Here is a 25,899-nt window from a genome sequence, read left to right on the forward strand (position 1 = left end):
ACAAGTCCAGGTAAAGTCGTCCAAGTGCTCGTCAGGGACGACCTTTTTTTCCATTATGGGTTGAGAATGTCCATGTGTTAGGAACGCTCAAGTCCCGCCTTCGCTACGCCTCCAATACGCCCCCTTGAACTTTGGCCATCCCTGCGACGGAAAGCAATTGGGGATGTCCAAAAATTGGCTTTCGATTATACAGATTTGGACGACCCTGTGAGAAGGACGCCCATCTTCCAATTTGTGTCGAAAGATGGGCGTCCTTCTCTTTCGAAAATGAGCCTGCTCGTCAGTCAGGTTTTCAGATATCCACAATGAATATGGATGAACTTGATTTGCATACACTACCTCCATTATATGCAAATCTCTTCCACAATGAATATGCATAAAAGAGATTTGCATATAATAGAGGCAGTGTATGAAAATCAAGTTCATGCATACTCATTGTGGATATCCTGAAAACCTGAGTGGCAAGGTGTACTCCAGGACTGGACTTGGGAAACACCGGTCTAAAGGACTTTTCTCCCAGTGACTTTTTTTTTTTTATTTGCATTGTTTGGTTAAACAAGGGGGACTGGCGGTCCTATTTCTTCTGGGCAGACTATGCAATACATTAAGATTTGTTCCATTTCTCTTCAAAATTCTTCTATCTCTGATATTTCCATGCTGCACTGCCTGCTATGTTACCATCCCTCCCCCATTTTTCATAGCTGAATTCTTGAACTACTAGATCTAGTGACCAATATGGCAGCTTCTTATCCTAATCTATTGGTTTTAGGGGCCTTAATATACACACAGAATAGACAATAAGGAAGACTTTCTTGCAACTGACTTTATAATACAGTATTTATGGACATTTTGGTTTTTCACAACTTGTTTTCCACTCCCTATATCAGGCAGGCCATGTACCCGATTTATTTATTTTTTTCTTTTCTGGAGATTGTACTAATCAGGCCAGTTTTTCTAACCTGGACTTTCCCTGGACAGATCATTTATTTGTCTGTTTCTCTCTCTGTCTCACTTAAGCCCATTATACCTGTGTACAAACTCACTGGGAATCTCCAGGAGCTGGGTTATCAGTTTTTAGCAGATAGGGTATCACAGTTTCTCTCCAAGTTTAACTTGCTCACCCTACAGGAACAAGAATCATTCTGGAATCAGATCCTTTTTTCTGCCATTAATCTGTTAGCTTTCCCCTGTACTGTCTCCTATAAAATGACTAAAACTACCCTTGGTTCCATAAGTGGCAGTATCAACACACAGAACTTTGCAGGTACAAATTGCATACACCTGAATTGATAATAGAGATGGTTAGCAAGTTACATCATAGATTTGGTAAGACAAAATCTTGCCAAGTCACAGAATAAAGCTACAAAGATTGGGGTGGGAGGGGGTGGGGTGGGGGAGGAGAGGATTCCCTACGAAAAAATGGTGCAAAAGAACCAGGAGGAAGAGAAAGGAATGGACCAATGGCCGACCAATTCACCAAAGGAGTCCAGAGTTGAAATGCCCATGTTAAACAGAGCTGAACCATGGCCTTCCAATAATGGGACAATGTTTTACACGTCACAGAAGATCATTTACAACAGCTTTTGCATGATCCACATACATTGGCAGAAGAAGAAGAGAACATTTCTACTCAAGACTCATTGACAGACAAATGGTATAATGCAGTGCAATTAAAAAAAGAACATTATTCACAATGAATTACATTTTGCTGTAATTCTCAGTTATTGTCGCACCAAAAGGATTCCAAGAGTTTTACGAATTTCCAAAGCTCTCACAATGATCCTTGATGAACAGGATTTCCTTAGCCAATGTTGTGCTATTTTGAATAAGTGTTCGCTGGACCTTATGTTCCTCACTGTGGAAACTTCAAAGAAAAAGAGAGATACGATGCATACCACATAGGATGAGAATTTAACCATCTTGAAGGATGAGAATGTAACCTTTAATTTTGTAATTCATGATGTCAATAAACGTTTGGAAATTAGAGTGGTCAAAAATAAATTCAAAAGGGATGAATTGGACTATAAAAGGGGATCTATTTACGAAAGCAAGACCTTACAATAGATCTAAGAGGGACTTAAATGATAGATCTAAAATAGATACTGATACCAATGTACCTAGAGAAAGGCAAGAGTCGATGTCAGGTAGGGTTGGTAGGAAGAGAAGAAGTAGTGACTGATGATTTTTATACATTTCCTCTTAATAGTCCCCTTACCTCACCCCAACCCAGTCTGTTAAAATCTTTTGGAACATTTGGAACAGAGAACATCCAAAAACATGCACATTCAACGATTACTATCAGAGAGGAAGACACTCTTTATGGTGCAGGGGACAAGGCATGGGTAGGACATTTTGGAACAGAACACTCCAGTGCATGGCTGGAAATAGATAGCTTATCCAATGCAACACTGTCAGATGAAGAGATCATCATATTACAAAAAGGCTTAACATGCATACCATCTACTCACTATAATGTATTTCAGACAGGTGTTGATCTCTAAGTTCACACACAAGTTGCAGATTATCCACTCTTTTTCAAAGACGAATATAAGCCACGTTGATACATCAGTAGCTAGAAAACTGTCCATATGGTTACCTCCTGACCTGATGGATCCATTAATTCACACTTTCACTCAATGTGTCCAAAGAGATATTGAAAAGTTAACAAATCAAAAGGCAATGCTTTTATAATCTCACAAAACAAAAAGTGATGCAGTCTTTAGCTAAAAATCAAGATATTGTAATAAAGCCTGAAGACAAAGGGGGCGGTATAGTGATTCTCAACATACTGGACTGCATTAAGGATGATGAAAGACTATTACATGATAGGGAATACTACATTCCCTTGAATCAAATCCCACCATCACTTTACAGAAAGAGATTGATGAAGTTGTGAAACTAGCCACCAAAAGAAAGCAAATTTGACAGTAAAGGCTCCAGTCATTCCTACAATTTACATCTTGCCCAAGATACATGTCAGTAAGTAATCCACTAGGCAGACCTACAGTCTCGAGTAATAGCTCAGTATTAGAGCCATTGTCAATGTTCGTAGATTTTTTTCTACACCCATATGCACCCTTAAATGAATCATATGTAAGAAACTCTAAACACATGATTAATCTTTTCAATGAGTTTGATGGGGATTTGACGGATATTATACTAGTAATGCTAGATATCAATTCCCTTTATTCAAACATTCCCCAGATAGAAACATTATTGATCATAGAAGATATATTGAAAGTCTGCATGACTAACGGAAGGATTCCTAACCATTTGATTTTGACCCTCACCACCACAGCTCATGAAAAATTACTTTTGTTTTCAGCATACTTTTTATCAACAGATTAAAGGTACAGCTACGGGGGCCTCTATGGCCCCTGACGTTGCAAATTTATATGTGGCCAGTTTTGAAAGATCTTTTTAATAGGATCATCCCTTTAAAGATAACATCCGCTCTTATAAATGATATATCGATGACATTTTCTAACTTTGGAGAGGAGATCTTGACAGATTGAAGGAATTTTATTCATGGCTCAATATTAGAGACAAGAACTTTTCATTTAAAAATGCAATATAACAATAATGAGACTAATAAACAAGCAGCCATCATTGGCCACTAGATTTTAAAGCAGGGGATATCCAAAAAAATATGTACAAGAAGGATATTACAGGGCAAAAGTCACAAACAAAGAACAATTATTATATACACATACTCCAAGACCAACTCCAGATCTTATTTGTATGCTGGAAAGTAAAATTCAGAGAGCCATTCGTAAACATTGGCATATCTTAGAGGAACATGAATATTTTAGAGCTAAAAATTTAGAAACTGTACATTCTAGAGGAAATAATAATAATAAAACTGTAGCCCGCATATCTAAAACATTCTAAGCAGAGAACAGAAAATACATAAAAAAATAAAAAACAATAATACAGGACAAACTACAATAATTCAGAATAATCTATTTAAACATGAAAACAAAACCAACAGTCGACTAGGTCATATGCCTGAACAAACTTATAGGTCTTTCCCTATACTTATAGGTCATCTCTCCCTACACTCCTCCCCGTGAACTCCGTTCGCTGGGTAAATGTCTCCTGTCGTCCCCCTTCTCTCCCACTGCTAACTCCCGGCTCCGTTCCTTCTATCTCGCTGCTCCCTATGCCTGGAATAGACTCCCTGAGCCAGTACGTCAGGCTCAGTCTCTGGCTGTCTTCAAGTCTAGGCTTAAAGCCCACCTCTTTGCTACTGCTTTCGACTCCTAACCATGACTCTCTTACTCAACACCCTCACTTATCACCCCTACCACTGCAATTTCCCCACCCCTAGCTGTCTGTTCGTCTGTCCAATTTAGATTGTAAGCTCTGTTGAGCAGGGACTGTCTTTTCATGTTAATTTGTACAGTGCTGCGTAAGTCTAGTAGCGCTATAGAAATGTTTAATAGTAGTAGTAGTAGTCTTTCAGTCTCTCTTAAAAGAAAAACTGGTACTCTCGGCTTTACATGATCTTCATTTACCAATGGATAATGGTATGTTTTTCTGGACACAAAAAATGCGGCACTTGAATTGATAGCTCAAACTCTATTGTCACTTCCACCTTTATATATCCACAAACTCAAAAAGTTTATAAATTGAAACACGATTCTGACTGTAATACTGCTCAGATTATTTGTATCACTCAGTGTCTGTGCCCACTAATATATGTAGGCAAAATGAAGAGGAAAATAAAAACAAGTATAATCAAATAGCGGATTTGTCTTAACTGGAATATTTCTACAGTACCCTTGATGGAGAATTGGAAGGAGGCAGGACATTCCATTAATGATCTATGATTCTGTGACTTCAAAGTTTTTAAACAAGGATGGAGGAGTGGAGACAATGACTTACTTTTACAATGTGAAGAACAAAAGCTCATATTTCAAATTAAATCTGTGACCCCACATGGACTGAATTTGGAAATTGGTTTCAGACTTTTTTTTAAGTAGAGAGGTGTGGTAGCCGTGTTAGTCCACTCTTAAAGGGTCTCATATATACTATCTGCTACCTCATTTGCTTATTTCCGATCTGAGGAAGAAGGGCAACCTTCGAAAGCTAATCAAGAAATGTATTAAGTTATGTCCAATAAAAAAGGTATCATCTTATTTTCTTTTCCATGTTTTATTTTGTTTGATTTCTATTGATAGACTTTTTTTTATAATTCACTTTTGATCTTTTTCCTCTTGTTTGCACCATGTTTGGTCCATTCCTTTTTCCTTTATTTTTCAGTGTTTTTCTTCTCTCTCTTTACCCATTTCTCCCTTTCCCTTTCCCGCTCTCCTCTTTTTTTCCTATTTTTTCCTTTCCTTTCCCTCCTTCCCTCCATTCTCCGCTTTTTCTCCCCCTTTCCCTTCTTTTCTCCACCTTTCTCCCCTTGGTTCCTCTTCTTCTTTTCTACATTCTCCTTTCCTTTTCCTTCTTCCCTTCCCCTTCTCTCTAACCTTTTTCCTTCCATGCCTTTCTTCCCTTTTTTCACCCATTCCTTTTTTATCCCTTTCCCTTTTCTTTCTTCTTCCCCTTCCCTTCTCCCTCCTCATCATTTATCCTTTCCCTTTCCTCATTTTCCCTTTTCCCTTTCTCCATTCCCTTCTCCTCTCTTCACCTTCTTATATAGATTTCTATAGCTTACTAGAGGTACACATATTAATAATTTGCAAGTACTTAAGAGCACTGAGTGTAATTTCATATCTTTCCAAATTTCTGACTTAAATAACCTGTACATCTGGTTTCATTACATATTTTTTTTGTTACATTTGTACCCCGCGCTTTCCCACTCATGGCAGGCTCAATGCGGCTTACATGGGGCAATGGAAATGTAATCTTATCAGTTTTATTTTAAAATTTAGTTCTGTGCCATTTCTATTTAGTATTAACAACATGACAAAAGACTTACCTTTGTTTATATACATATCCCTAAAGCAGTACTTTGTTCGTAGGAAAAAAGGTACCAGTAGTCATACAGGGCAATGTTAGGGGCAGAGTCACTATCTAAGGCTCCACCCCTATAGTAGCCTCTGGGTCTCACATGTCTCCCTTTCCTCTGCCTCTGGGTCTCACATCCTCCCCCCCACCGAGTCCAACAGCTCTCTCCCCTTCCATCTCCCAAAGTGCAATATCTCTCCCTCTTTCTTTCTCCCTCCCTCTAATCCTGAACCCAAATCTCTTAATTCAAAATCTCTTTTTCTCCCTCCCCTCAGGTCCATCATTTTTGCTGCTCTCCCCTCCTCTCCCCAGTCTACCATCTTTGCCCCCTCATCCCCCCCACAATCCTCCATCTCTACTCCTCCCTCTGCCTCCTTGAGTCCAGTATCTCTGCCACCTCCATCTCTGTACCTTTATTCTACCATCTATGCCCCTCCCCCGGTCCACCATCTCTACCACCAACTCCAAGCCCAACATTTGTTCCCTCCTTCTCTAGAGTTCAACATCTCTTTCTCTCTTTCTCCCTCCCTTCAAACCTGGATTCAACAACAACTTCTTGAGGCCAATATCTCCCCTTCTTTACCTGCCATTCCTGGGTCCAGTATTCTCTCTCACCCCTCCTGTTCCCGTGTTCCGGCATCTCCCTCATCTCTGAACCCCCTCCCCCCATGTACCTCAAAGCATTCTCTTCTCCATGCAGGGACATTGGCAACTGCACTGGCCATCTGACACCGACACCGGAAATTCTTTCTGCCATGGCATTCCCTTGTGGAAGCAGGAAATTATGTTAGGAGGCAGGCTGTGGTAGAGAGAAGTTCCGGCACCAGTGCCAGATTGCCTATGTAGCTGCTGTTGCCCCTGCACAGAGAAAAGGACGCTTTGAGATACATGACCGGGGGGGGGGGGGGGGGGGGAGGGGGGGGTTGATGATGGGAGATGCCAGTGTGTGGAAGGGGAGAGACAGAGGAGGAGAGTGAATTCACTCAGATACAGCCCCTAAACTTAGCCAACTAGTGCTGCACATTCGAGTTAGCTGGCTAAGGACTTCTTTTTCTAAGCTGCGGTAAACACTAGTACATGCTTACTGCAGGACGTGCTGAGGTATCCTATCGTAAGTTCTGAATGTGCGCGCACAAACCACATGCTAAAAAATATTTTAACATTTTTTTTCTAGGAGGGTCCTGTCTGGGGGGGGGGGGGGGGCAGATAGTGGACATTTCTGTGCTAATCAATTAGGCATCTACACTGCCTCGCACTAATAAGCACAAGATTAGCATGTGAACCCTTACCGCCTACAAAATAGGTGATGGTAAGGGCTCATGCACTAATTTGTGGTAATGGTCATGCGCTAATGGCAACATTAGCATGTTTTTCATCAAGGAGATATGACTATCAGAGATGATCTTCCAACTATGTCTTCCACTATGTAGATAAAATAGATTTATCCACCTTGTCATAGGTCCTGAACTTTTTTTTTAATGTTTTTTTTTTAAACTTATTTTTAAGTGCTTGCAAAGAGGAATGAAATGCTATGCAGTCAGATTGACTATTAAAGCGGATAGCCTTGAAACAGCATAAGGCGAAACGCGTGTCAACACCGATTCCCCTACAGCAGTTAAGCAGTGATTTTTAGGATAAGTACAAAATATGAACATGAAAAATTGATTGATTTAATAAGATATTTATTTATTTATTAGGATTTATTTACCACCTTTTTGAAGGAATTCACTCAAGGCAGTGTACAGTAAAAATAGATCAAAGAACAATAGACAATTACAGCAGTAAAAATATTCAAAAACAATACAAAGTATGGCATGGTATACTATTTATAATGTCAACACAATACGTAATAACACATTATACTGTAATTGATAGTGAAGGGTAAAGCTAAGATGTAACATATGGATAGGTAAGAAAGTAGGAAGAGTTAGAAAGTAAGGTGATTGATTTAAAGAAAGTTGCACATGAGGTCAGAGAAATGGTTAAATATCTCAGCTAGAGTAGGAGTGGATAACATGTCCTGCTGCAGTATATGCAGCCTGAGTCACTCCTTGTGTGTGTGTGAGTGAGACTAATGAGTTAGTTACTTCTTCCATTAAAAGCCTGGTTGAAGAGTCAAGCTTTCACGTGCTTCCTGAAATAGAGATAGTCTTGTGTTAAGTGGAGCCTTTCAGAGAGTGCATTCCAGAGTGTGGGGGCTACTCCGGAGAAGGCTCGCTTGCAGGTATCACATCGTGTAATGTCTTTTGGAGAGGGTGTGGTTAGTGAAAGTCCTTGGGAGGACCTTAGTGTCCTTGGCGGTGTGTGGATGATCATCCTATTTTTCAGGTACTCAGGGCCTTGAAGATCAGACATATAGTTTTAAATTTAGCCCTGAATTCTACTGGTAGCCAATGAAGTTTATGCAAAAATGGTGTGATATGGTCACGTCGCTTGCAACCTTCTATGAGTTTTGCTGCTGCATTCTGAATCAACTGGAGCTGGTGCAGGCTCTTTGTAGTCAGACCATTGTATAGGGCATTGCAGTAATCCAGTCTTGATGTTATTATGGCATGTACAACTGGGATAAGATTTCCCTTCTCGATGTAGGGAGAGAGGCAGCGTAGCTGTCACAAATGTTATAAGCAGCTCTTGAAGGTTGCTTTGATTTGGGGAATCAAAGTAATTGTTGAATCTAACTGTATTCCAAGGTTTCTGACTTGTGATTTGAGGGGGAGTTCATGCTTCCCAAAAGGAATTTTGATGTCAGGTATGTATCCACTTGTGTTAGGGACCCAGAGAAGCTCAGTTTTACTTGGGTTCAGACAAAGTTTGTTGTGTTTAGCCCACTCTTGATGTTAGACAGGTAATCAGTTTATTCAAGGCTGTAGGTAAGTCAGGTTCAATGGGTATGAGTAGCTGCACATCATCCACATAAATGTAGAACTGAGTGTCCATTGACCGAATCAGCTTAGCTAGTGGTTTGAGGTAGATATTGAACAGAATAGGTGACAGTATCTATCCTTGTGGTATCCCGCAGGTCAGTGTCCATGGTGGTGATGAGTTTCTGCCAAATATTATGGATTGTTGCCTGTCTGATAGGTAGGATCTGAACTAAGCAAGTACTGTTCCATTGATACCTGTTTCTGTCAGTCATAAGTACATAAGTACATAAGTAGTGCCATACTGGGAAAGACCAAAGGTCCATCTAGCCCAGCATCCTGTCACCGACAGTGGCCAATCCAGGTCAAGGGCACCTGGCACGCTCCCCAAACGTAAAAACATTCCAGACAAGTTATACCTAAAAATGCGGAATTTTTCCAAGTCCATTTAATAGCGGTCTATGGACTTGTCCTTTAGGAATCTATCTAACCCCTTTTTAAACTCCGTCAAGCTAACCGCCCGTACCACGTTCTCCGGCAACGAATTCCAGAGTCTAATTACACGTTGGGTGAAGAAAAATTTTCTCCGATTCGTTTTAAATTTACCACACTGTAGCTTCAACTCATGCCCTCTAGTCCTAGTATTTTTGGATAGCGTGACAGTCGCTTCACATCCACCCGATCCATTCCACTCATTATTTTATACACTTCTATCATATCTCCCCTCAGCCGTCTCTTCTCCAAGCTGAAAAGCCCTAGCCTTCTCAGCCTCTCTTCATAGGAAAGTCGTTCCATCCCCACTATCATTTTCGTCGCCCTTCGCTGTACCTTTTCCAATTCTACTATATCTTTTTTGAGATACGGAGACCAGTACTGAACACAATACTCCAGGTGCGGTCGCACCATGGAGCGATACAACGGCATTATAACATCCGCACACCTGGACTCCATACCCTTCCTAATAACATATCGTGCTAGCATGATATCATGATCCACAGTGTCAAAAGCTGATGAGAAGTCAAGCAGTACTAACATTGAGGCGAATCCCTTGTCTCAGTTTCTGTGAAGATCATCTAGTAGAGATACAAGGACCGTTTCTGTACCATAACCAGGTCTGAATCCAGATTGACATGGATCTAGCCAGTTTCTCTTTTCTAACCAGTCATTAAGTTGAACACAGACTGCTTGTTCTATGAGTTTCCCTAGAAATGGGATGCTGGATACTGTCCTGTAACTTTCAAGTTTGTCCTGGTCAAGGTTGTTTTTCTTCAGCAGAGGGCGAACCACTGCCCTTTTTAATGCTGTTGGTAGCTGCCCATTAGAAAGAGAGGTGTTCACAATTTTTGTGATGCCTTCTATGAGGCCCATACTTGCCTGCTGCACTATCTTTGATGGGCAGGGATCGAGGGAGCAGGTAGTTGGTCGAAGGTCTCTTAGGATTTTGTCAAGGCTCTCCTCTATCATTGGGTTAAAAGTGTCCCATATGTCTCTGTCAGGAGGGGGCAAGTTTGTGTACCCCTGGTTGACTGGTTGGGGACTGGGTGGGATTGCCTGTGAATTCTGACGGAGACTTTTAATTTTGTTGGCAAAGTATGCAGCAAAATCATTGTAATTCAGTTTAGATTGGGCAGGCTGGTTCTGTTGTGGGGGTTGCAGTAGGCTGTACACTATACTGAACAACTGCTTGGTTGAATTGGCAGCCTATGCAATGCATTGCGAGAAATATTGTTTTTGGTTGCTGTTAAGGCTTGGTGGTACTTTGCCATGTGCCTCCTACAGTTTAGTCTGTCTTCATCCAGGTGAGATTTGCGCCATTTCCTTTCCAGTTTTCGTCCTTCGTGTTTAAGGATCCGAAGTTCTGCAGAAAACCAAGGTGAGTGTCTGTGAGTGGGGCATAAGACCTTTTTTAGTGGTGCTGTTTTCTCTAAGGTCTTGACTAAGTCTGTAAATTCCAGATGTCAACTTGTTCTGACAATGTTGTTGTCTTTTCATCCACATGTGGATAGTCCAAGGCCTCTAGGAAATTCTCAGCGATCTCTGATCTCCTTCCAAACTCTGGGAGGTGCTATTTGTTTGAGGTGGTCACTTAAGGAGAATTTAAATCTGACCATGATAGGGTTGTTATTTCAATATTGTTATCCCAGAATTCTGGAATATCCACCCCTTTGTAGAATACCAGGTCTAGTATGTGACCCTTTTCGTGGGTTGGAGAACTGATCACCTGTGTAAATCCTAGTGCTGTCATTGTGTCCAAGAAGGCAGCTGTGGTGGTACCTGGGGTTTTGATGTGTAGGTTGAAGTCTCCCATAAATAAATAAATAAATAAATAAATAAATAAATAAATAAATAAATAAATAAATTCAGGGTCACTTGAGTAATCAGGGCTAGGAGTTCTTGCACAGATAATGTGTTGTTACGAGGTGCTCTGTAAACCATGAGCAGGCAGATTGGTTTCTCCTCTTCAAGTTGTAGTAAAAGAGCTTCAGATTCATGTAGCTGGGGGATGGATATTCTGCGCAGTTTGATTGTATCCAAAACCAAGACTGCTATCCCTCCACCCCGTCTTCCTGGTCTTAGTTGATGTTGGATGCTGAAACCTGTTGGGCATAGTTCAGCCAGTGGTAAACCCCCATTTTCATCTAGCCAGGTTTCACTTATTCCTAGGATGTCAAGATACTGTTCATTTATGGCATCATGGATCACCAAGGATTTCAAAATATGTGTGGCAGTTTTTATACACATTTAAAAATACAAAAAAATATTCAAGAAAGATCAGGACCAATGATAAAAGAAGGTAAATAAATCCATTTTATCTACATAGTAGAAGATCACCTCTGATGGTCCGTATCTTCTTGATGAAAAATAGTTGATGAAGACTGATAGACAACAGATGATATATCTGCTGAATATATAATATATAGTGATACTAGCCACACTGATACTTTAACATTAGCGTGTTGCCATTAATTCAGAAAATGGAAAATTGGCCATTTTCCGGCAGTGGTAAAAAGGGCCTTAACACATGAGAAAGACCCGAATAAGGCACATTAAGGCCACCTTCAATCTCAGCTTTGTAAACAGACCCCTAAGTTTCTTCCACAGCTTTCATCTCTCCCTCCCCTGTACCACTTTAAGAACTTTTAATTTTAAAGCAGATAAATATATCCAACTGAAAAAAAAAAGCTATTAGTCAGCCACCCCTTCAGAAGAAATACTTCAGCTTGCTAGCTTGCCAGACCTAGCTAACTTTGTAGTTAGGCAACTGGAACCTTCTAAATATTGACCTCTGAATGTAGTTTTGGTTGATGACAAAGTAGAAATAGTTTGGATAAGAAAGCAGCCAAGAGGAAAATGTCCAAAAGAAGCAGAAAAATAACCAATAAACAGTAAGGTGGATATTTTGAGGGGTAAACAATTGCTGGTTTAACTAATTTTTTTTTCACAGTTACATGCTTTTAAGGACTATTCATGCCCTAAGGCTTTCTGAGGTAACATATTTCCATATTTTACAGCTGTAGGACAAAACAGAGGCAAAAGTCTGCACATATGCAAACAAGAATCCCAATATGGCCACATTTTCTAAAAAAATTTATATTTTTAAATACTGACTCAAAATTTGATTTCTAATTGTGGTCTTCTACAGTCTGTTTTACCCTGTTGTAGGCTCTGCTAATATATGGCCATATTGGGTTTTTATGATTGTATATTTATAATTAGATTGGATTAAATGTTTTTATGTTTATCAAATTGGGCTGTCTTTTGTTACCACCCCTGGTGGTCAGCTGCCTCTGGTTTACATTTTATAGCCTACCTATCAGCACAGCACTTCTTTTTCTGGCTGGAAAGTTTCACAAAGGGGCAGATTCCAGTGGATTTAATGATGAAGGCGGGAACTTGTGGCCTTACCATCTCTAGACATTCCTAGAGCGAGACACTTCTGCAGCCGGCAGTGCTGGCAACGGTTTCTGTTTGTTCTGTCAATTAAACAGTTTCTCTGCCGCGGGCAGGAGTAGGAGGCATTATTCTGCTGACTCCTCCTAAAGAATCCCTAAGAGATGGAGAAAGAGAGAGAGATTGGAGGGAAGAAAATTAGGGTTATATAGAACAGCCCTCACTCACATTCTTGAGGGTTCTGTTTAGGATCAGGTTTAATTGATGCTTCATTTACAAAATATGATTTTTTTATACCATTTATCTTACATGTTTATGCATGATTTTTTTTAAAGTGAGGGCAGTAGCAAAAGAGGAAAATAAATGTTAGGTTTCTGTTTAGTCCTTCTCTGACAAATTGAAGGGCTTATTTCCAAAATCCTCCAAGTCCAATGCAACTAATATGGACTTCGAAGGTTTTGGAAATAAGCCCTTCAATTATATCTACAGGGTTTCTCACACAGTATATTTGTAAGGGTTGATTTAACATCTAGATCCCTATCTACTAAAGTGTAGTAGGGCTTTGCAGTTACCACACAATAATTGCCAAAATGTATGTGCTACAATTGCAAAATATTCATATTAATTATTAGGGGTGTACCTAGCATTTCTGGAAGGTTTGCCATGCAATAACCCAGTAACATGCTAACTGCATAGTGAATAATTTGTGGTGCAGTTAACTATAATTTTTGAGGCAATGTCAATTGCTCTGCGTTATCTACTGGTTAACATTGAATATATGGTAATTAACTTGTGGCAGTATGGACCTCACAAAATGTGGCACACACAGGTTGCAGTTTATTTATTGACACAAGGGAAATCATCAGCCCTGTTTCATCACGGGTTTGGTACTTCTAATCAGTCTCTTTAAGCACAGTCCCAGTTTCAGTAGCCTGTCCATGACAAGGCTCCATACTTCAATATATGATAACTTTCTTTAGCATAATCACAGTTCCAATAGCCTGTCGCACACATGGTTCCATAGTTCAAATACCCAATGGATAAATGACCTACCTTGGCAGTCTTCAATTACCTCTCACACAATCCCTGGTATCACTAGAGGCATAGACTTGAGGCTTCTTTCAACAAGGGTGTGAGCATCTGAGCTAGAGCTACTCCTCTTCCCTGGAAATACCTTCAGATACTGCAGCCAAGACAGGACACCCTGAAAGGATCCTCACTGAGTGCCTCCCTGCAGGGCCGCTGAAGGTAGGGGGCAAGATTTCCTGGGCCCAGCCTCCAAGGAGGGCAGGGCACCAGCCACAGGTTCTTCTTCCTGCCATGTCCTGCCTATGAGGAAGCAGGAAGTTACTTTATAAGAGGCGGGACATGGCAGAAAGAAGGATCTATAGCTGGCAGAGTGCTCTCTCTTGTTCGCTACTGCAGGAGGGGGGCAGCGGGGAGAAGCAGCAGCGGTTGCAGCAGCAGCAGCAGTGGGGGGGGGGGGGGGGGGGGCAAGGCCCTGAAGATTGTTTGCCCTGGGCCCATACACTAGTCAGCAGCAGATTATATGTCTTTTGTAGGGACTGTCTCCTTGCTGCTGCTTACAACTTCAAACACTGCTGTTCAAGTCATCAATCTCTGAAGCTAGTCCTGATCTGTAGGGTTAAAGGCACTTCAGGGGATGGGTCTAGCTTGCCTAGTAGCAACCAAGTTCCTTGGCCCACAGTTATTTCCCCTGTCTGCCTATTATGTTAATTGTCTTTTTTTTTTTTAAATATATTCATGGGAAACTATTTTTTCTTCTTTTGATCATCTGTCATTACTTCATACCTTTATGAATCAATATCCAAGGGTTCTGTGTCCAGAGCAGTGTCTGTTAACAAGCACAGCTTTTTTTGAAGGGGTATGTTGATCACCCCTGATTTTTAGTTTTACCCCTGACGCAGCCTGAGGGCGAAACGTGGCCACGTCGGGTACTGCTTTTATCTTGGTTTGAATAAATTATTTCTTTGTTTTTATATATGTGTATCGGTCTACTTTTTATAACAGACTTTTATGTAGCAAGTAGACTGTTGCCTTTTGTGTTTTTCTTTTTAAATAATTATAAGTGCACTTTCAACAAGGCACTTAAAGATCATCCACTTCCTATGCCTGTTCTGTGTGGAATAAAGACCAACTTATATTTGTTCTAATTTACAGGATATTTAATGCTATTTATAATCAAATCATACTTATCAGAGGCTGACAGTTGTATTCTCAGACAGTTAACCCCACCTAGTTACAGTAATTTGCATTGTTCTTGGGGGAGTATGAAAGGGGAAGGGTTGTAATCTACTCAGGAAGGACAGGGTATGAAGAAAGGAAGGAGGAGCAGCATTATATATTAAAGATAACATTAAACCAACATAATTGCTGGACTTCTGGGATAAAGAAGAGGCAATGTGGGTTAATATGTTAAGAGGGAATGGAAATTATATTTATATTGGTGTCATATACAGGCCTCTTTCACAGGCATAAGAAATGGACAGAAAATTAATTTGTTGCCAGAAAATGTGGTAAAAGCAGTTAGCTTAGCATGGTTATTAGTATAGACTTAGAAAAATCCACTGTTTATTCCTGAGACAAGCAGAATAAAATGTGTTTTATTTTTTTTTGGACCTTGCCAGATACTTGTGACCTGGACTGGCCATTGCTGGAATCAGGATACTGGACATGATGGACCTATGGTCTGTCCTAGTATAAAGATGTTTCTGTACTTATAATTGAAGAGATTCACAATATAGATATGAAAGGGGAAATACTACTATTAGGTGATTTCAATATGTAGGATGTTGATTGGGGCATCCCTGTTGTGGGGACATCTAGAGATAGGGAAATCCTGGATTCTGTATAAGCAGAATGGTTCCAGCAGTTGGTAATGGAACCTGTGAGGGATGGGGCTTACAAATGGGGAGAGTTTTTTTTAATGTTATAGTGGGTGATCATCTGGTATCTAGTGATGACTGGATACTGTGGCTCAATATTAAGACACACGAGGAGAGGGCTTATTAAAAAATGAAGGTTCTAGACTTAACCCCCCTATATTTGTCAAGATAGGGGAATACTTCAAGGAGTTGTTAACTATATGGGAACATCTGGGGGAGGTAGAAAACAGGAGCTATTTTAAGGCATCACACCCTTTTTGATAGGACAATAAATAAAAGTAAAGAAAAAGAAGGCCGCTTTGTTCTCAAATGTGGTAGCTGAAATGGTTAAAAAAATGTTAGCGACTAAAATGATAGCGGGGATGGGACGACTTCCCTATGAAGAAAGACTAAGGAGGCTAGGGCTATACAGCTTGGAGAAGAGACGGCTGAGGGGAGACATGATAGAGGTATATAAAATAATGAGTGGAGTGGAACAGGTGGATGTGAAGCTTCTGTTCACGCTTTCCAAAAATACTAGGACTAGGGGGCATGCGATGAAACTACAGTGTAGTAAATTTAAAACAAATCGGAGAAAATTTTCTTCACCCAACGTGTAATTAAACTCTGGAATTCGTTGCCGGAGAAAGTGGTGAAGGCGGTTAGCTTAGCAGAGTTTAAAAAGGGGTTGGACGGTTTCCTAAAGGACAAGTCCATAAACCGCTACTAAACGGACTTGGAAAATCCAAAATTCCAGGAATAACATGTATAGAATGTTTGTACGTTTGGGAAGCTTGCCAGGTGCCCTTGGCCTGGATTGGCCGCTGTCGTGGACAGGATGCTGGGCTCGATGGACCCTTGGTCTTTTCCCAGTATGGCATTACTTATGTACTTATGTACTTCATAAACTAAAAAAAGATCAAAGAAAGAGGAAGACAGGCAAGACAATGTTTTAGATAGTAATAGGAAGAAGTGCAAAAATGGCATTGTGAGGCTAAAGGGTGAATGGGAGGAATATGTAGACGCTGGGCTGGGAGAAGGACCATTGAAGACAAACAGAAATAGGAGTGGATGTGTGGTAGACCTTGGCATGATTTTCAGAAGACTTTGGTTCCTGAGGAAGACAAAGCGATAGGGCCAGATAGGATACATCTAAGTGTTCTGAAGGAACTTATTGAAGCCACCAGAAATTCCCTATGCATCTACCTTTTCAATACTTTTTTAGAATCTGGAATGGATCCGGAGGACACGAGAAAGGCAGATGTGCTCCCTCTCCACAAAAGTGGAAGCAAGGAGGAGGTTGGAAACTACAGGCTGGTTAGCCTGATCTCTGTTTATTGTTTATTCATAACCTTGATATACTACAATTCATACAACATGGCAAAGCAGCTTACAACATCAGTCAGTAAAAATTCAGAGAGAAAGCAGAGAAAGAAGGTAGGTGCTGGCCAACATATACGCCAGGACCGAGTCAATCCTCAAACACCTCCATTAAAAACATACGTCTTCAAAGCAATCTTAAATCTTTTGGTCTGATTCTTTTAAATATTTTTTATAAGAAATATTGTGGAAGGACTATCTGGTAAGGTTTGCCTTTTTGGAGATGATACCAAAACCATCAATATGGTAGATACCCCTTATGGTGTAGATAATATAAGGAGGGACCTAGCAAAGCTCGAAGAATGGTCCAGAATTTGACAGCTAAGTTTCAATGCTAATAAATCCAGGGTGATGCATTTAGGCAGCAAACATCTGAGGGAGGGGTACAGTACAAGAGGTTAAGTACTTCTGTGCATGATAGAAGAGCACTTGGGAGCGACAGTGTCTGATGATCTTAAGGTGGCCAAAAAAGTAGAAGTGGTGAAGAAAAAAGACAGGATGTTTGGGTTCATACAGAGAGGAATGGCCAGCAGGAAAAAGGAGGTGATAATGCCTCTGTACGTCTCTGGTGAGACCTCATTTAGATTAAGTGCCTCTGTATGTCTCTGGTGAGACCTCATTTAGATTATCATATACAATTCTGGAGATTACACATTGAAAAATATATAACCAGGATAGTCAATCCAGAGGTCAGCCCCTAAAAAAAAATATCTCTGTATGGAAGGAGATAGGAGAGCGGAGATATGACACATTTAAATATCTCCATGGCATAAATGCATGTCTTTCAACTTAAGGGAAGTCCTGGAATGAGGGGGCATGGGATGAAGGGGAAAGGGGATAGACTTAGAAGCAATCTAAGGAAATACTTTATGGAAAGGTTGGTGGATGCACAAAATGGCTTTCCAGTGGAGGCGGTGGAGATGAAGACTGTATCTGACTTCAAGTAAACATAGGACAAGCACATGGCATAGATGGTCAAAGTGGATAGGCATACTTTCAAAGCACTTAGACTTACAAAGTTATGTGTGAGGTGTATTTTCAAAGCACGTAGACTTACAAAGTGCCATTGAGGGGCATAATTGAACAGGGCGCCCAAGTTTTCCTGAGAGCGTCCTCGCAGGACGTCCTCGCGAAGGGGCGGGGAAACCGGTATTATCGAAACAAGATGGGTGTCCATCTTTCGTTTCGATAATACGGTCGGGGACACCCAAATCTCACCATTTAGGTTGACCTTAGAGATGGTCGTCCCTGGTTTTCAGTGATAATGGCAACCGAGGACGCCCATCTCAGAAATGACCAAATCCAAGCCATTTGGTCATGGGAGGAGCCAGCATTCGTTGTGCACTGGTCCCCCTCACATGCCAGGACACCAACTGGGCACCTAGGGGGCACTGCAGTGGACTTCATAAATTGCTCCCAGGTGCATAGCTCCCTTACCTTGGGTGCTGAGCCCCCCAAATCCCACTCCCCATAACTGTACAACACTACCATAGCTCTTACGGGTGAAGGGGGGCACCTACATGTGGGTATAGTGGGTTTGTGGTGGGTTTTGAGGGGCTCCCATTTACCACCACAAGTGTAACAGGTAGGGGGGATGGGCATGGGTCCGCCTGCCTGATGTGCACTGCACCCACTAAACTGCTCCAGGGACCTACATACTGCTGTGAGGGAGCTGGGTATGACATTTGAGGCTGGCATAGAGGCTGGCAAACAATATTTTTGCCTTTTTTTAGGGTGGGAGGGGGTTAGTGACCACCGGGGGAGTAAGGGGAGGTCATCCCCGATTCCCTACGGTGGTCATCTGGTCAGTTCGGGCACCTTTTTGAGGCTTGGTTGAAAGAAAAATGGACCAAGTCCGCCAAGTGCTCGTCAGGGACGCCCTTCTTTTTTCCATTATCGGCCGAGGACACCTATGTGTTAAGCATGCCCCAGTCCCACCTTCGCTATGTTTCCGACATGCCCCCGTGAACTTTGGTCATCCCCGCGACGGAAAGCAGTTGAGGATGCCCAAAATCGACTTTCGATTATGCCGATTTCGGCGACCCTGGGAGAAGAACGCCCATCTTCCGATTTGTGTCGAAAGATGGGCACCCTTCTCTTTCGAAAATAAGCCTGCTGGTAATCTATGGAACTTGTTAAATTGATCTCCCAGAGTGAATGTGCCACCACTGTTGTCTTTGGTTGAAGTGGATTCTGATTTCCAGAAATGCTTTCCCATGTTTGATACACATTTGGACTACACCTCTGACATACAAGTGATTGAATTCTTAAATGCCATTTCAACACTGCTCTTATATTCTTAAAGGACCTTAGGTGAACTGCTCCTGTTCCTTGGTCTGAAGATGTTCTTTTAACATTTTCATTGTTAGAGAAATTTATAATCAATCTTGTACTGTAGATCACATCTGATGTAGTCAGCTGATGTTAACTACAATACAGTGATAGAGTCACAAATAGAAATAAAATAATAGAGAGACAACATATAAAGTGTGGGAATTGTAAAGTATGAATGAATATATTAGAAACATATGTTTGGGTTCACAGATCTAGTGACCAAGAAGAAGCTCCGATTAAAGCATAGAATGAGTAATTCAGATCCTGTGCCCCTGTCCAAAGCTGTATGTTGGACAAAGTACAAGCCACAACAAAAAAGGAGGTGAAAACCCTCATGGTACCGTGAGTTATGAAACAAAGAAGTGAGGAAAGCGAACGAGGATACCAAAAAAGTCCTTTATTATATGAAAATGCTTATATTGTATAAAAAAACGACCCGACACGGCCGTGTTTTGGCCCAAAAGGCCTGCCTCAGGGGTCTTGAACAGCCTCCTCTCTTCCAAAAAAATAGATAAAACGTCAATACCAGGAACAAGCCTGTTCTGCGTCTCTCCTAAGGAGACCATTGAGAGTCTATTTATCAGATCATAAGAGCTGCTTGAATAAAAAGAGGGAAGAAGCACCTGCTGAATATCCTGGTTAGTGGCTAGCCAGTTAGGTAAGATGTTCAGTGCCAAACCAGCCATGCTGAACAGTCAAAATAGGCTGCTTAAATAGCATGCCTATCTTTGATCACTAAAAGGTTAACCGGTTAGTGCCGAATATTGGCATAGCTGGTTAACTTTTAGTGGTCAAAATAAACCCAGATACTGCCCGCCATTAGTTGAATATCGAGCCTGTAGTCATCACTTTAATTCTTTTCCAGTAGTGTATATAAGAAAATGAACTTTGTGTCACTCTTCATCTTTCAGAGGTTCACACTACACTGGCCATCCTTCATGCAAGTACATTAATTCTTATTTATCCCTTTTTTAAAAATGTGGCTAAATTGTTGCAGTTTCTATCTCTCTTTATATATTTATATCTGTATATGTATGTATATATATATTTGTTGCAACATCTGATCAGAATATCTTAGATGCTTTGGAATACCACTTAACTCAATCTTGATGCTTGGGGGTGGGGTGGGGTGGGTGGGAGTTATCATCATTTGCTACCTTTAAGACACCCCCCGTTTTATGCAATGATACATAGTTACTAATACTTGGATTAACAGTAAAATAGCACATACCACATCTTACTGGTAGCCCATGTTGATAATTTCCCTCCTTAGTTACGTTGTGCAGTCTTCTATTTTGGTCTGCTATCTTCCTCTGGATCCAGATGTCACATTCTATAAAAATTAACAAAATAATCCAACTATCCTGTCACTGTTCCCATATGAGGAAAGGCTAAAGAGGTTAGGGCTCTTCAGCTTGGAAAAGAGACAGATGAGGGGAGATATGTTTGAGGTCTACAAATTCCTGAGTGGTGTAGAACGAGTAGAAGTAAATCGATTTTTTCTCATTACAAAGACTAGGGGACACTCGAGGAAGTTACATGGAAATATAACAAATAGGAGGAAGTATTTTTTCACTCAACGAATAGTTAAGCTATGGAACTCTCTGCCGGAGGATGTGGTAACAGCGGTTAATGTATCTGGGTTTAAAAAAGGTTTAGAGAAATTCCTGGAGGAAAAGTCCACAGTCTGCTATTGAGACAGACAGGGGGAAGCAACTGTTTGCCAAAGGATTGGTAGCGTGGAATGTTGCTAAAAATTGGGTTTCTGCCAGGTACTTGTGACCTGGCTTGGCCACTGTTTGGAAACAGGATACTGGGCTAGAAGAACCATTGGTCTGACCCAGTATGGCCACTCTTATATTCTTAATAAGTCAAACATAAGCAATAGACAATTATAGCAGTAAAACCATTCAAACAACAATACAAAGTATGGCATAGTATGCTATATTACAATGCCAACACAATACACAATAAAGCATTTTAATAAGACAGCACAGAGTGTAAGCAAAGATGGAACATACAGAGACAATGACGTGCCTATGGTGGATCCGTTCCTATGCCTTTCAAATAGTTTTATTCTTGTACTATAAAAGACGCATTCTGCTAGTCAAACACACCATCCAGTCATGCACTACTCCCTTTTTCATGACTGGGGCTAGTTACTAAGCATGATATGTAGCCACTTTTTGTCAACCAGAGACTGTATCAACTTCTTAGACTTTGGGGACTTGGACAGGAATATCGAATTACTTTTGCACTGCTGTGCCTACCATTGGAACAATGTAAACAGTATTATATCTCCATTATTTCTATGATTTTCCACTCTCTTGAGTTTTGGAAACTACTTTTGGAACATGTGGGCTGTGGAAAAACAAAACAAACCTGGCAGGTAAGAAATCCCTTTTAGGAAGACAATGTGTGAGCATGCCTTTGATTTAGTCAAATATGCCTCCTACTGAGGGATTGGGCACATGTGGCATTTTATTGCCGATTCCATAACAATATCAATCTTGTCATTCTTCTTGACAAAGGATATGAGTTTAACAAAAACAAACTAGCATTAAACAAGAATACATTTCTTAAAGTGTAATCAAACATCAAAGTGACCCCCTGAGAACAGAACAGTAATCAGACAAGCCTTTGTTTTCCAGTCCTAAAAGTCTTTAAAAATGGCCTATTTTCTTGGCTTCTCAAGACTGAAATCTGATCTTACTGTGATACCTGCTGTTTAGTGAAGCAAGCCTTCATTTAAGATACCTGTAGATTTCCATAAGGCACAAAAGTCAAAGAAATGATCCTATTCAGATGTTTCCTCCCATTTTATGTCTATAACAATAATCCCTAATGAATAAGACCCTGGTGAATGGAAACCTTAGGAAGCATCTCCATTTGAAAAAGGAATCACTCTCTCCTGATTTCTTTGGTCCCTGCTTCCCTTCTCTCTGGCACTTGCTGCTTAGCTGTGCTTTTTACAGGGCCATTGTGTGACTATGCCTCCTTAATCCTCAATCAGTTTAAATGCGCTCACATTCTTTTCTCTAAGTATCTATCTGAATACTCTGCTTGTTAGCTCTATCCCTGTTTCTTTCTAAATTTTAATTACCTTATTTAAACAGAGTAATTTGTTTAAAATGAGTTCTGTCGTGGTGTGCTAGCATATTTTATGTATATATGTTTTAAAAAATTCTTTTCCATTTTTGCTCATGAGAGATAGCATCTGCTTGACTCAGGTACGGTGCAATGAAATACTCTGTGGTGTTTCTCATGCTTTTATTCCAAACATCTCATACTCTATCTGCATGGGCCTTGCTTTTCAGGTCAAAGGATTCCATGAAATATTTATAGGCAGATAAGAACATTCCACAGTAGACAAATATCCACTAGAGAGCAGACTGAGACCACTAAATTACTTACATTTATGCATTTATTACATAATCTATAAACTGCCTTTCCAGTCTGAAGGCTGTTCAAACAACATAAGAATACCCTACAATAAAAACAAAAGAACATTTTACCTACCAGAAAAACTTAAAAACAAAAATTATCCAATAGCAGCAATAGTGTTAGATTAAAGGCCATTGGCTAAACTATAGATATTTAATAAACCATCTCCGACAGGAACAGTGGGATGCCTTTTTGTTTGAGGGAGGAGGGCCATCTCCACCCCCAATCCTGGCATCTCTTCCCTATCATTCTATAGCTCAGCATCACTCTCTATGTCTCCACCAATAGCATTCAGTGTTTCTCTCTTTCCCTACCTCTGCCCCCCCCCCCCCCAAATAGTCTCCAGCGTCTCTCTCCTTTTCTAACCCTTCCTCCTGTGGTCTCCAGCATTTCTGTCTGTCTTTCTCTATTTGCTCCTCCAGTAGTCTCCAGCATCTCTCTCCTTCTCTATACCTCTTCCTGTAATCTTCACCATCTCTCTCTTTCCTTATACCTCCCCCTCGAGATATCCAGTGTCTTTCCTCTCTTCCCCTGGGGCCATGGTGCTACGTTCAACATCACAGAATATGCATTGCTGCTGGCCAACACAGGACTTTAAGTAGCTATGCATGTTCAAGGCCTGCTGGCTCCCATCCCCTCTGAACTTCCTGTTTTGGAGGGGGCAGAAATTGACCGGCCTTGAGCATACACGGCTACTCAAGGCCCCATACCGGCCAGCCATGGATGTATCTTCCATAATGCTGATTGTAATGTCTCTTCCCTGGGGGAAGAGAGGTAAGAAATAAACATTGCAGTAGAGGGAGGAAAGCAAAACTTTGGTGGTGCCATGGCACCTGTGGCTCTCTCATTTCAGATGTCTATCATTTCTGTCATAACAGACAGAAAGTAATTGCAACCTTTTTGATAGCATTGTTTCTTTTGAGGTTTTTATGATCAGCCTTACAATACCCCACAAAATGTCAATGGCTTGACATATAAAGCATGTATGTCTGTACAAGTTTCTGCAGCAGAATCTATGGCATTGCAGAAGTTAGGAGGGCAAGTCTATATAACAATGCACCTATATTTGGGCACCTTCTACTGTAATAAGTGTTCTTGAAGCCTGGATTGGCCACTGTCGGAGACAGGATACTGGGCTTGATGGACCCTTGGTCTTTTCCCAGTATGGCGGTGCTTATGTGCTAAGTGAAATACCTCCTACAATTTAGGTGTGAGCACTTACACCGGCTATAGAGCTGCTGTAAGTACTCTTGCCTAAATGTTGGAGACACAGGCATAATTTATAGCATTTTATAAGTTGCATGCACAAGGTGAGTCTCAGCCGGACTCCACCCATGTGTGCATCTACCTAGAAATAATCACTATATAAAAGATGTGCATATTTACAGGATAGCACTTAGGTAAAATTTTGACATTTACACTTTAATGTGTACGCATACCCATGTATCTGTTATTTTTCTAAAGTAAAACCATAAAAGAGTAGAAATAACCAAATATACCCATGTATATGCTATTTTTCTAACCATGTATGCACATATTTGATGCACAAATATTAGTGCCCACTTCATAGAATTGTCCCATGGCTGCTAAAGGGAAGGAGCAGGTAGAGTAACTTTGGGAAACACCTAGGATGCCTTCACGGTGACGGTAGTGGAGACAAAATCAGTGATAATAATAATAATCACCACCAATACAAATTACAGCTCATAACACCATCAGGGTAAATCTCTCCTATCTGCACCCTTCTCCACTGCTAACTCCAGACACCGTTCCTTTTATCTTGCTGCACCATATGCCTGGAATAGACTTCCTGAGCCGGTACGTCAAGCTCCATCTCTGGCCGTCTTCATATCTAAGCTAAAAGCCCACCTTTTTGATGCTGCTTTTAACTCCTAACCCTTATTCACTTGTTCAGAACCCTTATTTTATCATCCTCACTTTAATATTCCCTTATCTCTTGTTTGTCCTGTTTGTCTGTCCTAATTAGATTGTAAGCTCTGTCGAGCAGGGACTGTCTCTTCACGTTCAAGTGTACAGCACTGTGTACGTCTAGTAGCACTTTAGAAATAATAAGTAGTAGTAGTAAGTAGTAGAAAGTAAGCTGGTGAGCTGCTGACCAAAATGGACGCTTGAGCTCTTGTCTCTTTTCCTGGCTCACTAGAATATTGTCCCCACTGGTCAATTAGCCTTTTGAAATATTTTTTTCTTCTGTACCTCCTTAATTATGTCCTCTTCCAAACTAGCCAAGCCTGATTCTCCAGATCTCATGCCTACCAGATCTAAGCACACTACACTTGACCCCCTGACCTCCTCCCAAATGGCACCATGAAGGTCTCTCCTCTGTCATTATCTGCATTTCAAGTATGTGTTGAAAACCTGGAAACTTGTACAGATCAAACCACGCTGAATCTAGCACATAAAGAACAAACTTAGAAAACCTGAGCAAGAAATTGAAGATCTTTCAAATCGTAATCGGTACAACAATATATGAAAGCTAGGTCTTAAAGAAGGAGTCGACAGCCTAGGCATGATCACCTTTCTAGCTAAATGGGTACCATAAATGCTGAACATGAACTCAGAAGGTGTTAAGTGCCACCATAACACCCCAAACCAGACCTCTTATAGTCATGGCCTATCGTAACCAAACTCCTCTGTTTTCCACAGGCCCTCCAGATCATTACTATAACATATGCTCTTCTAATCTTGAGGGTAAAAAAATGTCAACAATCCTGGATCTGGCTAAATTCACTGCTTGAAAAATGAAATCTTTCCTAGAGATGAGGGCACATTTGAAATATCTGGGTGCCAGATTTGGCCTGCAATATCCTGTCCACATGACAGTGACCCTCAATAATACCACATTCAGTATTCAGGCAATCTATAATTCTTCAAGCTGGAACCTCAAAAATAGCACATATATAAATTCCTGATATCCAGTCAGAATTCAGATAGTACTTAAATGGAAATTATAACTGTGGAAGATTCTTTTATAAGTAAAGAATATTTTTCAATTCACAATTAAGATTTTTTCAAGAACCTCAGTGATGTTAATCGCCAAACAATTTTCGAGTTTAGCGATACAGCAAACATCAAAATCTTCACTGGTTCATTCTACATATATTTTTCTCTTATTCCATTCAAAATAA

At 40.7% G+C, this 25,899-nt stretch overlaps 1 protein-coding gene across 1 annotated transcript in view; it reads right to left on the bottom strand.

Moving 5' to 3' along the window:
• RORB (RAR related orphan receptor B) overlaps window positions 1–25,899 on the bottom strand; it is a 118,915-nt gene that overhangs the window by 75,887 nt on the left and 17,129 nt on the right. The window contains exon 3 of the mRNA XM_030191970.1: window positions 12,726–12,867. Within this exon, the coding sequence (XP_030047830.1) occupies window positions 12,726–12,867 (142 nt within the window). The remainder of the gene's footprint in view (window positions 1–12,725; window positions 12,868–25,899) is intronic.

This window comes from Microcaecilia unicolor, chromosome 2, assembly GCF_901765095.1.
Source record: "Microcaecilia unicolor chromosome 2, aMicUni1.1, whole genome shotgun sequence".
Taxonomy (NCBI): domain Eukaryota; kingdom Metazoa; phylum Chordata; class Amphibia; order Gymnophiona; family Siphonopidae; genus Microcaecilia; species Microcaecilia unicolor.